Below are 15,237 nucleotides of genomic sequence, written 5' to 3'. Positions count from 1 at the left end.
CAATTGTAAAAATCATCGCGACAGACTTGTTTCATTTCGCTGCACACAAGGCCATTATGATTTTGACTGTTGACATCTTGAACAACTCTATTGTACTTATGTTAACATACTACATCAAAGCATTGAAACACGACGCAAATATATGTATTATTTTTGTTGTATTATACGATAAAACGTAATAAATGAGCATGTATTTGGAGAGAATCTCTGCTATATAGTCGTAAGTAGGTATGTTTTAGAGAACTTATAGGATGGAAGGGGTTTTTGTTAATATTAGGTTTATTACACAAGAAGCCTGTTTCTTTGAAGGTCAAACCTTGATTTTGTTCGACAGTAGGTTTGTGTCGGAATATTTGTTGCCCGGGATTCCGCCCTTCTTGTTGCTTAACGTTTTTCAGCCGAAATGCGTTCGAGGCGTGTGTAGCTTGAGTAGCCAAGCGGCGAATATAAAGGATGTGGGTAAATATGAGGATAATTAAACAAGGAAGCTGTTTGTTTGAAGGTCAAAGTTTGGTTTTATTCGATAACAGGGTTGTGTAAGAGTGTGAACGTTGTGAATAGGTATTAATATTATATCATATACAAATATTGGTATGCGAAATTGAGTGTTGGAAAGTGTATCCTAATAACACTGCATGTAAATCATGCCGATATACGGTAAGAGCGCCGAGTTACCTACGTTCCAGGTTTTGTTAACTGGCAATTGTTTTGGCCACTATAATTACGCTAATTGAGACGTAAACTACCCGATTCGAGGTATCTCCGGTCTCTCCTGACATGCTTCCACTTGTAGAATTAAAGATTAACCCTAAATCAGGCCATATCGTTGCCCAGAGTAAAAGTACATATGTGTAGTGTTGTGCTTCATTGGCTGGAACGCCCCAGTGAACATGATTTCCTATAAAACTCGCTATACATGTGCGACTAATTCAAATGTGGGGTCTTGCCGCTTGTCCCATTGCGACACTACAAGATGTAAACAACTATGGTCTACGCAGCAGAGAACTCGAAAATCGACCGGGTCGCAAAGCACTTTTTATGTGTAATGTATGATGTTGTGGTAAATGTTTTTACAGAGCCTCATGTAAAATTACATGACACATGTATTATTAAGCATGCAATGATAGCTACAAAGTTAGTTGCAGATCGTTTAAGTTTATGGTGTAAAATAAGATTATGAAGAACACGAAATGATATGACATTCCCAACAAACAAAACAACAAAAAACTACAGTTGCTCTAATGCTCTTCTCTTTGGCTTTCCAAGATCAACTCTGGGAATATGATCAATAAACTCCAACCCACCGAAAAGCTGCTGATATTCTGCCACTTGTTCGTTGAAATAAGTCAGCAAAGATTCTTTCGTTAAAGCTTGGTCTTTTTTAACAACAAAAGCCTTCGCCGCCTCGTTGTAAGTTTCATGATGGGTTCGAACAACGGCCGCTTCAGCCACACCGGGATGAGATAAAAGAACAGCTTCCAGTTGGGACGGATAAATTGGCATACTGCCAAATGACTTGATTAAGTTTTTGATTCTATCAATCACGTAAATCCAACCAACTTCCTCATAATACCCCAAGTCTCCAGTCCGAAGCCAACCGCATTCATCCATAACGGAGTCAGTGGCTTTCTGGTCGTGTAAATATCCTTTAAAGCAGCTTTTACTTTTGACGCAGAGTTCTCCGTGTTCTCCAGGTCCCAGTTCGACACCAGTTTCAACATCGAGAACTTTAAGTTGAACATTTGGAAAAAGCATCCCAGAGCTGTTGAGGGGTGTTGGGTTTGTAACAGTGAGAGATATGTAGTAACATTCCGAGATCCCATAATTTTGGGTTACTATCACATTCAACCTTTCCTTTGCTGTTTGAAGGACACTTGTTGGCATTGGTGATCCCCCGGCCATTATGAACTTTAAGCTTGAATTGCTTTCCAAATTGCAATCGTAGGCCAACTTGTGCATTGTAATGAAGTCGCATATATCAGCTCCATTTACACTGTATTTAGTTACACATTGACAAAATAAATTGGGTGAGAGTTTCATGGTGACGACGTGCTTAATGCCACCGATTAAATACATGAAAAAGGAATAGTAACCAACAAGGCTTAACTGCATGCTCAAGGTTAATATACAATCACCAGGTTGTAAACGCAAACTTTCTAATGTTAACATCATTCCCTCCAACAAATTGGAATTGGTATTTACAACTCCTTTCGGTTTGCCTGTTGAACCGCTTGTAAAAGTAACACACAGAGTATCTTGAAAAATATCAACTTCTTCTGAGGACAAAACTTCTGTTACCACATGTTTTTCAGGTTCTGCAACAAGGTTTTGCATATCGACCAAAGAGAAAATCTCAACTAATTTTAAATCTTCATCCAACAGAAGCTTCTGTTTTATTTGCGAACTTTCGCAGATGCAAAACTTGGCCCCGACTTGAATGATCTGCTTTGCGGCAGATTTTGCTGTGTCATTGACATTGCCACAGACGGCTACAGCTTTGCACAATGCTAGACCAACTAATATTGGGAATGATTTGGGATGAAAATCAAGAACCAATTCAACAAGGTCGTTCTTTTTGACGCCAATTGAACGAAGTTTAAGAGCCATCTCGATCGATTGTTCGTAGAGTTGAGTAAATGTCCACGATTGATCCTTGTAGGGATCCACTACAGCAATCTTGTTTCCAAAGCTTTTCATTTTCTCCAGGGCCAACTGAACAATGGGTATTTGTGGACATTCAATATCTGGCAATGCACTTTTTAACACCATGGTAACAATCTAGATTTTCCTCAAAAGAGTTTTCTGTGCATTTAAATTGCGCATTAAAGGTTTAATGTGCATGTTTGCGTTTTGCGTCGCTTGCTGCGTAATTTCCGCCTCTCGTGGTGTGCGGCCGAAAATAAAATGACGTAACCACCCGCGCGAGCCTTATCTGTGACGTATCATGACAATGTTACTAATAGTATGGGACAGTATTTTAATTCTTAGAATTATGACTAAATCCGTAATTTGTGTTCCTAAATTTCATTGTAACTCAATACAGCGTATAGACAAGGCTACCTACACTACATTTTATCCTTAAAATGGCTGGAAATACTAAAATGCCGACAACCAAGTTATTTTTCATATATACTTTGCTTGTTGTCATTTGCACCTTCTAAGCAATCTGCAGTTGAAAAATTCACCAATTAACAGAATATATGGCAGTCGCACAACTCACGTCCAACTGGCTATCATTAAAATACCACCTGTCGCGACTGGGCTCTCAGTTAAACACCTGTGTGTGGGTCTGCTATCAAGCGGTCCCACTCCGCACAGAAAAATAATTATCCCGAAAACTTCAAATACTCCAACACAACAACATATTCATCACGCATAAATCATTCCACGCGTGAGTTCTAACTTTTATGTTTCCTGACCTGATTTAAATCGCAAACCTGATATAAAGTTTCTTTACTATTTATTAGATTAAGGACACGCGATTATATTGGTTACTAAACTGATTACAAAACAGAGCATGGTCGAATTAGACTGAGACGTAGAGTAAGACTGAGTCAAAGACTGTGGGTTAGTCGAGGAAGCATGCACATATATACACCAAGATAAAAGTTACCACAACATAAAAGTCGGTTCGAAATTACCACGACAAAAGCTATTATCTTATCTGATGGACAGCAGCCCATTCTCTTGACAAAACAAGTACTTGAAAAACGAAACCAGAACAAGTGATGCATTACAACAATTACGTGAGAAGCGCACCCTCTGCAAACAATGACTGGGCAGTTCGCGTAGAAATCGCGTGCGTGCACGAAGACTGGGCAGTTAATGAGCACATGTCAATCCAACAAAACAACGAACATCTGGTGAGAATGGCGTGCGAGATGTACAAAACACACAATAAGGTCAACAACGAATGCGCATCCCTATTTACCGCAGTACAATCCGAATTTGAGAGGTCCCGAACTTTCATGACGTAATTTGGCTATTTGTGATCAATGTTCATGATATGTGTAAATGTTCATGTTACATAAACACGTTACGTAAACGTAACACGCACCACTGATATTCCTTTCTGGATATTAGAAACTGAACGTTTTGGTGGATAACTAAACTTCTGCCACGCAAATCGTACATGTCCTATCTTCTTCTGTATTTTAAGATTCTGTTCAAACCGCTTAGAAAAGTGCGAGTCGGCACAGAATCAAAAAGTTTTGGTTGACTGGTTTACGTGAGCACTGACGGATGGCTGACCATTCGTGTGTACAATCGGGACCTGTAGCCAAGCGAAAGTTGGGCATTATCATGCGGATATAGGGATTGTTTATAGTTATAAAATACTTCTCCATTCAGAAACCTGGCAACTCGCAAGGTTCATGCGCGAACGTTTTATTCCAAGAATACATAGTTAAATATACAATTAACTGACAATCGCTGTATTTTGTTCATTTAAACCTGATATATACCCTTACCCATACAAATTAAAAAAAAAAATTTTTTTCACCGGTAAATTGAATTTTTCGATTACAAATTTCTGAGCAGACATGATTTAAAGTGCATGTGTCACGGTCATAACTTTGCGTAAAACTTAAGGTTATTAAGGTAATAACCGCACTGGTTGCTTTCTGGTTGTCTAAATGACCTTTAGCAGCTTTACTTTTGACACAGAGTTATCCATGCTTTCCACGGCCCAGTTCGGCACCACTTTCAACATCGTGAACTTTAAGTTTAACATTTGGACAAAGCAATCCTGAGCTATCAAGAGGTGTTTGTGTTGTAAAAGTAACATTCCGAGATCCCGTAATTCTGGGTTACTATCACATTCAACCTTTTCTTTGCTGTTCGAAGGATATACGTTGGCATTGGTGACCCATTTGTCGTCATAAACTTTAGACTTGAATTGCTTTCCAAATTACACTAGTAGGTCAACTGGCACGAAACCGCATATACCAGCTCCAGTTACTCTGTATTTAGTTGCACATTGACCAAAAAACTTGGGTGAGAAAGTCGTGGTGACGACGTGCTTAATGTTATCAAAGTTAAGATACAATCACTAGGTTGGAAATAGAAACTTTTCAATGATAACGTGATTCCCTCCAGGAAATTAGACTTGGTTTTCAGTTTCTGCAACAAGGTTTTGCACTTCGAGCAAAGAGAAAATCTTAACTAATTTTAAATCTTCTTCCAACGGAAGCTCCTGCTTTAATTGCGAACTTTAGCAGATGCAATACTTCGTCCCGACTTGAATGATCTGCTTTGCGGCAGATTTTGCTGTGTCATTGACTTTGCCACAGACGGCTACAGCTTTGCACAATGTCAGACCAACTAATATCGGGAATGATTTGGGATGAAAATCTAGAACCAATTCACCACAGTCGTTCTTTTTGACGCCAATTGAACGAAGTTTAAGAGCCATCTCGATCGATTGTTTATAGAATTGAGTAAAAGTCCACTATTGATCCTTGTAGGGATCCACTACAGCAATCTTGTTTCCAAAGTTTTTCATTTTCTCCAGGGCCAACTGAACAATGGTCGTTTTGGGGACATTCAATGTCTGGTAATGCACTTTTTAACACCATGGTAACAATCTAGATTTTCTTCAAAAAAGCTTCCTGCAATCAATGTGCAAAAAATATCCGCAGTTTGCTCAAGACTTCTGAACGACTATATGTTCCAGATTTGTTTGTTGTCAGAATTTGAAAATCTATTTAATTCTATTATATGCGCAAAAGAACCATAATAATCAATGAGAGCTGCAGACAGGGTGTATACACGCACTGTTTCGACCTGTATTTAATTCTATGTCTCTAACTCTGCAACTCATTTTTCGACTCATTTTCTTTTTAATCAAATTACCCTGAGAAAATGTGAACTTGGACAAAAGACGACGTAAAACAAGTCTACAATATATTTCATTAAGAAAATGGCTGCCGACAAATAAGTTATTTTTATCATATACTTTGCCTGGAGTTGTTGGTTGCACCTTCTAATCAATCTGCAGTTTATAAAAAACACCAATTAACAGAATATATGGCAGTCGCACAAGTGATATTCCATTCTGGGTATTAGAAACTGAACGGTTTTGTATTTAATTAAGTTTATAAATATATAAATAAACAATGAAACATCCGGATGGATGACCAAGTGTGAATTTAATCGGGATGTGCAGCCATGCGAAAGTTGGGCAATATCATGCGGTTATGGGGAACGTTTATAGTTATCTAAAATGCTTCTCCACAAAACCGATCACAATGAGATACGTTGGGATAAAGGATCTTTTTTTAACTGGCAACTCGCATGTTTCATGTGCGAACGTTTTATCACGGCATGCTGTAGAAAAAATTCCACAATAGATTATTGACAGGTTTATGAATTCGAACCAGAACAAGTTTTTTTTTTTTTGGTAAACATTTTGTGTTATAGCTGCAGTTTTGCAGTAAAACATGAGAAAATTCAAAATTGTTCCCTTGGTATTTTCTATCTATCAGATATATCCCTCTGTACTGGATCATAAGACAAAATTTCTTGAGTTAAAACTGCAACTATGGACGTTAAACAAACAAAGCGCTTAGTTTCGCAAAAGATGACATGTGGCAACGACCTGTCTCAAGCTGCCCTCTGCAGTGTGTTTTATTTTATTAGAAGCAAATTTAGTCAGTGATATCATCAAACATGGACCTTGGTGAGAATTGGTGACATGACGACTTTAAATTTGACACAAAATGACAACTTGTTTACGAATCAAGATACCCCAAGAATAGTTGCAGCCAGTTAAACAATGCTCATCGCAATTCTGGCAAACTTTATTTCATCAACGTTTCTCGGCGTTTCGGCTGTTATGCAGCAGCCCCCAAGGAGATTATTTCAAGAAAGGTTACGTCAGGAAAAATGTGGCCGAAATATTTAGTCACTTCTTGCCAGTTGATTTTGTGCCAAGCTGTTCAAGTTAGATGGTCCCCAGTTTGGTATTGTTCTATTATGTGAAAAATAGTTGACAGATTAGTGAACCATAACAAACTAAACTGGATTTATTGCTATGCAATGATAATTGGTCCATTTATCACTAAGTTTGAAAATGAGATATTCTGTTCCAAACCAATGCACGCAATTGATGGCTACGAAAAGTGCATAAAACCTACAGCTTTGTTTGTGGTTAGAAACTGCATCAGTCTTGTTATCGGTTTTTATCATTGTATACAAACATCCTCCGCATATGCTTGTCGGCCATCCAATTTTGAAGAAAATACGCAACACTTTACAGGGTAACAATAGTTGCTGCCTTCAAAACGGAAACTGTTATATTTTGGGTTTCATGCAAACATTGCATCCTGTTACTATTGGTTGGGCTTTCACTGGCAAACAATTTGGAGCACAACATATCTTTGTTTGTATCATTTATGCTGAGCTAATACGAGTGCAGACAGACAAGTTGTAAATTTTCAATCTTAAATATGAATTACTGTAAACCGGTTGTAATATCTGTAATAGGTCTTGGGAAAGTTAAACTAGGTAATCATGTGCAAGTTGAATTTCTATATTGCCTGGTTGTTATTGGGTGCACCAGTACTGCGAATCGAGGCAGGTATGTAAAGTGACCAGAAACAAGTACAGTTGCATTAGCAGTCCAACTACCATACACGTTCAATGCACAAGCACATTTTGCAAAGTTGTTTTTAAGTAGATATTTGCGGGGACACTAACCTTCATACCCGGATGAGACACCAAAATGTTGTCACCTTACCAAACTATCCTGGAGATCATCCTACCAATATCACGTGTGTATACAATATTAATGCACCCGAAGGAGCGTGGATTACTGTTGTCATTAGAAGACTTACAGTGGAACCTGGGTAAGGCTACTTGAAGGCAAGTAGTGAAATATCATCAATGTCTGTAGCTCGACTGTGTACAAAATGGATTTGATGATTTGTACATTAAATCGAAACACAATTTTTTGTGTTTTTGATACCTTGTGCAGTTTATTGATTTTTAAAACTTACGAAGCCTCTCCACCAATTGGCAGATTCGAGACACTTCTATAGGCAGAGACATCGTTACATTCAATACAAGTCTCGAAGACAAAGAAATAGGGACAATCTCCAATCAATTAAGTATTACATACCACAGTGATGAAGCAATACCGAATGGTGGATTCAGATTGACCTGGAACATACGTATGAAGAATAAAATACTATATACATATGCGAAAAAACTGTTTAATCATGTTCAAGATGAATTTATTGGCTATGTAGGTGTTATCGGGTGCATAAATACTGCTGGGTAACTATGACAAACTACAATTCTATTTGTAGCAAATCTACATCAGACGTTCGTGAAAAACGAACCTTATCATTCGCATGCAAGAAGTTTTGTCTCTGTGTGTGGTTGCTTGTTATTGGTGATATTTTTATTCTTCAGCACAAGAGGATACGGACGAAGACTGGTTTAATACTGGGGAAAACCATGGTAAAAGTTTGTATTTCCTTGAAGTGGAGAATTTGCGGTTTGCGTTTTAGTTTTTGTAAAGCTAGTTTACATCAATTTTCTATTCATAACATTGGATATCTGTTTTTTTTTTGCTTTTGCAAAAACAGGGTGACTATATTAAGCATTAGAAACCATTAAATGCGGGAAAAGAAATGATTTTCAGATAAATATGTTATTTGCAGTTACATTAAATACTATAACTTCAAAACTATTTCAACAATTTGTTTTTCATTCAAGTTTTTATTGAGCAGATATTTGCGGGGACACTGACCTTCATACCCGGTTGGGATCCCGAAATGTTCTGACGTCACCAAACTATCCTCCCAATGTCACGTGTGTATACAACATTACTGCTCCCAAAGAGGCGTGGATTGGTATTTCGATTGATAAACTCTCAATTACGAAAGGAAAAGGCTTTTTGAAGGCAAGTAGTACATAACCAACGGCCACATGTACTGCGTGCACTTGGATTAGACTTAATGCTGTATTAGTATGTTGGATGGATATATCTATTACTTAATTATTCGCTTTGTGAAGAACAAATAAACAACTGAAGGAAATACGCAGATTGTGGAAAGTTCTACGGGAAGAGTTGTGGGCTTATTCGAGGGAATTGTCAGTTTGGAAATTATATGGTCATCTAAAAATCGATTAAGTATCATTTACCACAGTGACGAAGAAATAGCACAAGATGGATTTGTTTTAACTTTGATCACAAGTATGATAAACGAAATACTTGACTCAAATGATCCGATATTTCGTAAATTTTGCTGTAATTTTTATTTGTAGTTAATGTAAAAGAGAATGTAATTAATGTAAGACCAGATTTGGCTTGTCGTGCATTACTAATTGTGTTCATTTAGTTGCCAAAGATAAGTTTTTCGACATACAAGCACATGGAGAGAAGACCCGCCAAGGATACGGTTTGTGTTTTTTGAAATACATCGCGATTGATTGCAGGCTGTTTTTTTGGACTTTAGTTATCTGAAAAATCATGAACGAGTTACTACGTTTTGTTTTAAGATGAAAACTAAATTTTGTGCTAAAGCAGACACTTTCGAAACGTGCTGAACTGTCCCCAAAAAAGTCAAGCATTTTGTCACATCCAGCGCTTATAACAATTAAAGTATGTAAACCACCTGTTTTAAGGGGTTTGTGGCGAAAGAAATCATAGCGCTTTGCATGATGATGACCAAAGTCTTACTTCGCCAAACTTCCCTAAACCCCCCCCCATTTGTGAGTGCATTTGGAAAATTACTGCTCCTGTCGGAATGAAGGTAGTGATCATGGTGCATACTTATGATATCGACTCATTTGGCGGCTTTGCAGTAAGTTAAACGTGATATTTGCCTCTATTATATATCATGCTAGATATCATGGTTACAGATGTTCGATCCGGCCAAGGGAATTACTGAAGGGGCCTTTTACAGAAGCATTCAAAATCAACTGATTGCTCGTTTTATCAATCGTGTGCCAGATATAAGAAAAGGATTGAAATTGATCTACGCTGCAGTTGGTAATATCCTTGAAAACTAATCGGTCTTCTAGCTTATTTTAAGAAAAAGTGGAACATTAATAACCTATACAAACAAGTTAATGCCAGCAGAAATCCATTACAAATATATACAGTTATTAAAACACTGGTGGTTACAATTGCTTTAATATTTTTTTTAAATATTAAATTTTAAAAAATGAAAAGTTGGTCTTTGAAGTCCACTGATAAATTAAGAATTGAATAAGAAATGTTGGATGTGTGTGGTTGTAATAAGATAAAATTCTCCAAACTCTGTTTATACCATTTTCGGACACATGTTGTGGTAGAAATTAAAATATATATAACATATCGAAATGTACAGAAACCGAAAAATAAACTGTGTACATTCAAACGAATAATTGCTGAGCAAAACTTTTTATGGTCAATCTTTCAGACAGCTCTTTTAAAGATGTTTTTATTTTTAGCAGAAAAATATATTTCGCCCTGAAAAGGGCATCATAAGTTTCTGCAAAGTGTACAAACAACGCAAAATAACTAAGTACAAGCGAAGGTTTGTCACAAAAGGGAAAGTACCTTAATAAAAATTAAAAAATTAAAAAAAAACTTTTGCTCAGCAACTACAGATACGGTTATCGATCGACAGCCTACCATCAGGGTGGCTTGGTTCACCGATCCGGTTGAGGTTATTGTTTTTTCAAACGAATAATTTAGACGAATGCGGCAAAGGGACTTATATCGCTAGTCCTGGGATCCTGGGGTCCTTAACTTTGTCCGATCCACGTGACCATGACGACTCTTCTATATCTTGCGTGTGGACTATCAATGCGCCCAGTGGGCAAAGGGTTCTGATTGAATGCCCGAAATCTACGATGGAAATTTATGGCGAATTTTTTAAGGCAAGTCGTTGACGTCAGTAAATGTTTCATTGGAGCAAATCGTTGCGGGACTTCTATGCAAAATCATATTATTTGCATCTGATTTCAGAAGGTTGTTGGTAAACATTTAACCTTCTCTACAGTAGTTAAATTAGTATTCGAAAATTACAAAATACAAATGGCGTTTAACTAAAATAAATCTGCTGTTTTATTTTCTTAAATCTGTGTGTATACCCGCTTCATACCCAATAGGAATACTTATATTTGCAGTACTTCCAACCAGATGAACGAATACTAAAGGAAATTTGCCCAGTCTCAACCGCACTCATTACCAACTCAAACCATCTGATCGTTCGTTTGTTGCCCATCAGTTCACAGACGATAAGAAGGAAGAGCTTTGAACTCACTTTTACCGCCGTTGGTAGGATCAGGTTTCGATTTGCATTTAAGAAAGTCAATCAATCTAAAGCTAAAATCCATCCCTACTACTGACTGCTTATTTAAAAGAACCGGCTTTTTACAAAATCTTCTGCTGGCAACCTAAACCACTTCTAATTTTTAACGATCCCTTATAAGTTGCAGATAGCGCCTAAAATTATCTCATATCTTGCCTTGTCTGCTGTTGCCCTGCTTTAAAATTGTACACAAAAAAGAATGCGATTCTTCAGCATGTTATCCATGTTTACTGGCTCCAACTATATTTATAACGCTCTTCAAACATTAGTGTCTGTGGGGTGATTAAAGGGTCAAGATATCTAAGTTTTAGTTCTGACATGAAATTGTGTTAAATTGGAAGTTGACTTTGTCTTCACAGTTAGGACCGACTCCGTTGTTTGGCGCCCCAAAAGCAACTTAAATACAAAACCTGAAATTATTCTGTAATGGTATTTATATTATACCTTATGTCCAGCTGGAAACGATGCCGCAAATGAAAATTCCTACACACGAGTTCAGTCACCAGAGAAAGTTTATGCAGAATCACCAATTATAACAGCGGACATACCAATAAACAATGAAATATAGAAAACCTAATAAAAATAAAAGCTTTGTTAGTGTGTTTGACTTGTGCCCTACTGCTTTTTTGCTGATCGGAAGTTACTGTATTCTGGTGATAACCTTTGTCCAACCATAAAGAACCACGACTAGGACAAATATGGTGTTTGTCTAAGTATTTTAAATTGATAAACTACGTTAATAGGACTGCTTGTTTATGCTTATGCTTATAGCTGGAAACAACGCATTTCGATATCTATCCATGTAATTTGTTAAAATTAGCACGACTGGAAATGATAAAGCACGTATTGGATTTTTTTCGATGTTAAACGATTTAACATGTGTTATATCATGCTGTTGTACTGTATAACCGTCCTTGATGCTCGCAAAAATAAATGTATACTTGGAAAGCACCTCTGATGCAATTGTTCGCTGATACAGAGTTGCGCCGGAAGTAATGTGAGAAAGCCCAACGAACAAAGTGTAAGTTTGTGTGGTATTTTCCCATCTATTAGATGTACGTCCGTGTAATGGGTAATGCGACAGAACTAGATTAGTTAAAATTGCGGCAACTCAAAAAATCAGCTAGCTCAGCGCAAATAATTTTTGTGGTCGATATAAAGAAATGATAATTTGGTTAAATGACTATGCGTTATAAATAATAATATTGGGATCAAAAAGAGATGGAATTATTGACTTAACTGCCTTTGGAAAAAACTCATTTGAATGCCTGGAGACAACAGTTTCCGCGTAAGTTCATCTGAAATATGACTTTTTTCCCTCCAACAAAATATTGAAAGGTATAAAATGAAAACAGAAATAGTAAGTACGACCGATAAAGAAAACTTCTAATAGGTTTTTGTGTTGATGTCTGTTTTTACAAGAAGTGCAACGGATAACATGTGTGCAAACGTTTGATATTTTTTATTTTCTACTTGGACCAAAGAGCAGAACGTAGGTAGGCCAATATAAAGGAGGTTAGATTGACGCAAACGATCCAAATCATCTCTCTTGCACAAGCTGACAGGGTTGTTTATCACGGAGCCGAGTCACAATCTGCCGAAACACATCAAAGCTGAAGTTATAGTTGTCGGTGAACAATTTCACGTTGAGTAATAGATTGAAAAAGATCAATGGGGTTGAATACCTGGTACTACTAGACAAGTCGGTGGTATTACTGGATAAGCCCAAGAGCCGACCTCACACGTGGCACAAGTGACATCCTTTAAAACGGTACAAGTTTCGGTGCACTCGTAGTGAAAAATGAATCCTTCCGGAAATAAACACGGACAAACAGGAGGATTACGAAGGAAGGACGAAAAAGGAGGTAGTGTGGTGCAGGCTCCTACATAGCAAAAATACGTTAAGGCTCGGGACACAGCAACTACCAATTTTGACAAAAGTCGGCGAAAATCACGCGAACATTTTCCCAAGTTAAAATATTCCTAAATACTTTTGACTTTTATAGATACTTACCTTCGGGAATTGGCGTGCAAGAGTAACTGTTGATTAGATCGTTGCAAATATCAGAAGTGGGACAGGGGTTGGATGTGCATTCGTTGACTTCTACAGCACAATATGTGCACAACACGGTACAAAGAGTGTTACACATACGTCAGCATGTTATCACAAAAAATTCATTGTTTTCAATGTTAAAAAAAATAATTCCAACAGAAAAATAATTGCACGTTTTTGTCTCTACCTGTTTAAGTACTTGCAATGAGAGGAGATATATACCCGGCCAGACAAGTATGACCATTACTGCATTAGGTCGTTATAGGGATATAAAGGTCGCAAATATATAAACTAGGTCAGGGGTTGGATTGGAGGGATTAGATGCGCAAGTTTCGTAGTTTTAGTAACGTTTGCAAACAAGTGTTGCATACAAGATATTGTTTGAATAACGACTTTAGAGAAATCTTTCGTGTTACTTTTTTTGATAGTTCCCTTTTACCTGTACAAGTAAATCCATCTCCAATATATCCGGCATCGCATGCACACGTAAATGAATCGGTCGTTGCAGAACACTGGGCGCTTGTGTGGCATGGATTGGGTGCACACGGGTCTGCCACTGAAAGCAAATAAGTTAATTTTTTCGTAATCACAACCAGTATTCTGTGCCTGCGTTCATGAGGTTATAGGACAGAATATTTTGACAAAATCGAAATGGGAAGGCTGAAGCAAATATGTGTAAAAAATATTCCTGTTTTAACAAAGGCCTGCCATCGCGGTACACAATCTATCAAGTAATCTTAAAAAACATTCTTCGCTTCGTGTTCTGGATTTATAAAATGCAAATATAATGTTTCGTTTTCGTAGTTTTCGGAACGTTTGCAAACAAGTGTTGCCATACAAGACATGTTGTTCGAATAACGAATCAAGAGAAATCTGTCAGATCCGTTTTACCTGCACAATTAAATCCATCTCCAATATATCCCGCGGTGCACGCACAAGTAAATGAATCTGTCGTTGCAGAACACTGGGCGTATGTGTGGCACGGATTGGCTGCGCACGGGTCTGCCACAAAGAGTAAAATAAGTTGTTTTTTTTCGAAATCACAACCTGTATTTTGTGCCTGCTTAGTTCATCGCATATGAGAAACTTATTAACTAACACACTACCAATACTAATTAAGGCGTTAAATGTTCTGTGAAACAAAGAATTACCTGTGTTTTATTAGAGGACAGACCCAAATTAGGGTGCATAATAAGACAATGAATGCCCAACTGTATTTCTTTAAAAGATTCGGCTTAAAAATCAAATTTGGTAACTTTCTGTGTCAGTTTCCTTTTACCTGCACACGTAAATCCATCTCCAATATATCCGGCATCGCATGTACAAGTAAATGAATCTGTCGTTGCAGAACACTGGGCATTTGTGTGGCACGGATTGGTTGCGCAAGGGTCTGTCGTATAAAGTAAAATAAATGGCTGTTATTAAAATTCACAGCCTATAAAAAACTTGCACATGAATACACTAACTATAGTAATTGTGGCGTTTATTGTTGTGTGATACAAAGAATTAACAATCTTTTTGCATATAGGACAAACCCTGTGGTGCATAATAACACAATGACTGCGTCACATGTATTTCCGTAAATGATTTGGCCCAACTCCAAAAATGAATCAGGAAACTTTTGCATGTTATTTTTCAGTCTCAGATCCGTTTTACCTGCACAATTAAATCCATCTCCAATATATCCGGCATCGCATGCACAAGTAAATGAATCTGTCGTTGCAGAACACTGGGCGCTTGTGTGGCATGGATTGGGTGCGCACGGGTCTGCCACTGAAAGCAAATAAGTTGATTTTTTCGTAATCACAACCAGTATTCTGTGCCTGCGTTCATGAGGTTGTAGGACAGAATATTTTGACAAAATCGAAATGGGAA

At 37.5% G+C, this 15,237-nt stretch overlaps 1 protein-coding gene across 1 annotated transcript; it reads right to left on the bottom strand.

Annotated features, from left to right (window-relative positions):
- Positions 1-1,227: 1,227 nt before the first annotated feature.
- Positions 1,228-2,769, bottom strand: LOC145889958 (putative 4-coumarate--CoA ligase 1). Its single transcript, XM_082981009.1, has one exon. It carries the CDS (start codon positions 2,767-2,769, stop codon positions 1,228-1,230), a length of 1,542 nt encoding a protein of 513 aa, XP_082837135.1.
- Positions 2,770-15,237: the final 12,468 nt, after the last annotated feature.

This window comes from Ascidia mentula, chromosome 1 (genome assembly GCF_947561715.1).
Source record: "Ascidia mentula chromosome 1, kaAscMent1.1, whole genome shotgun sequence".
Taxonomy (NCBI): Eukaryota; Metazoa; Chordata; class Ascidiacea; order Phlebobranchia; family Ascidiidae; genus Ascidia; species Ascidia mentula.
This window is presented reverse-complemented; position numbering and strand designations above follow the sequence as displayed.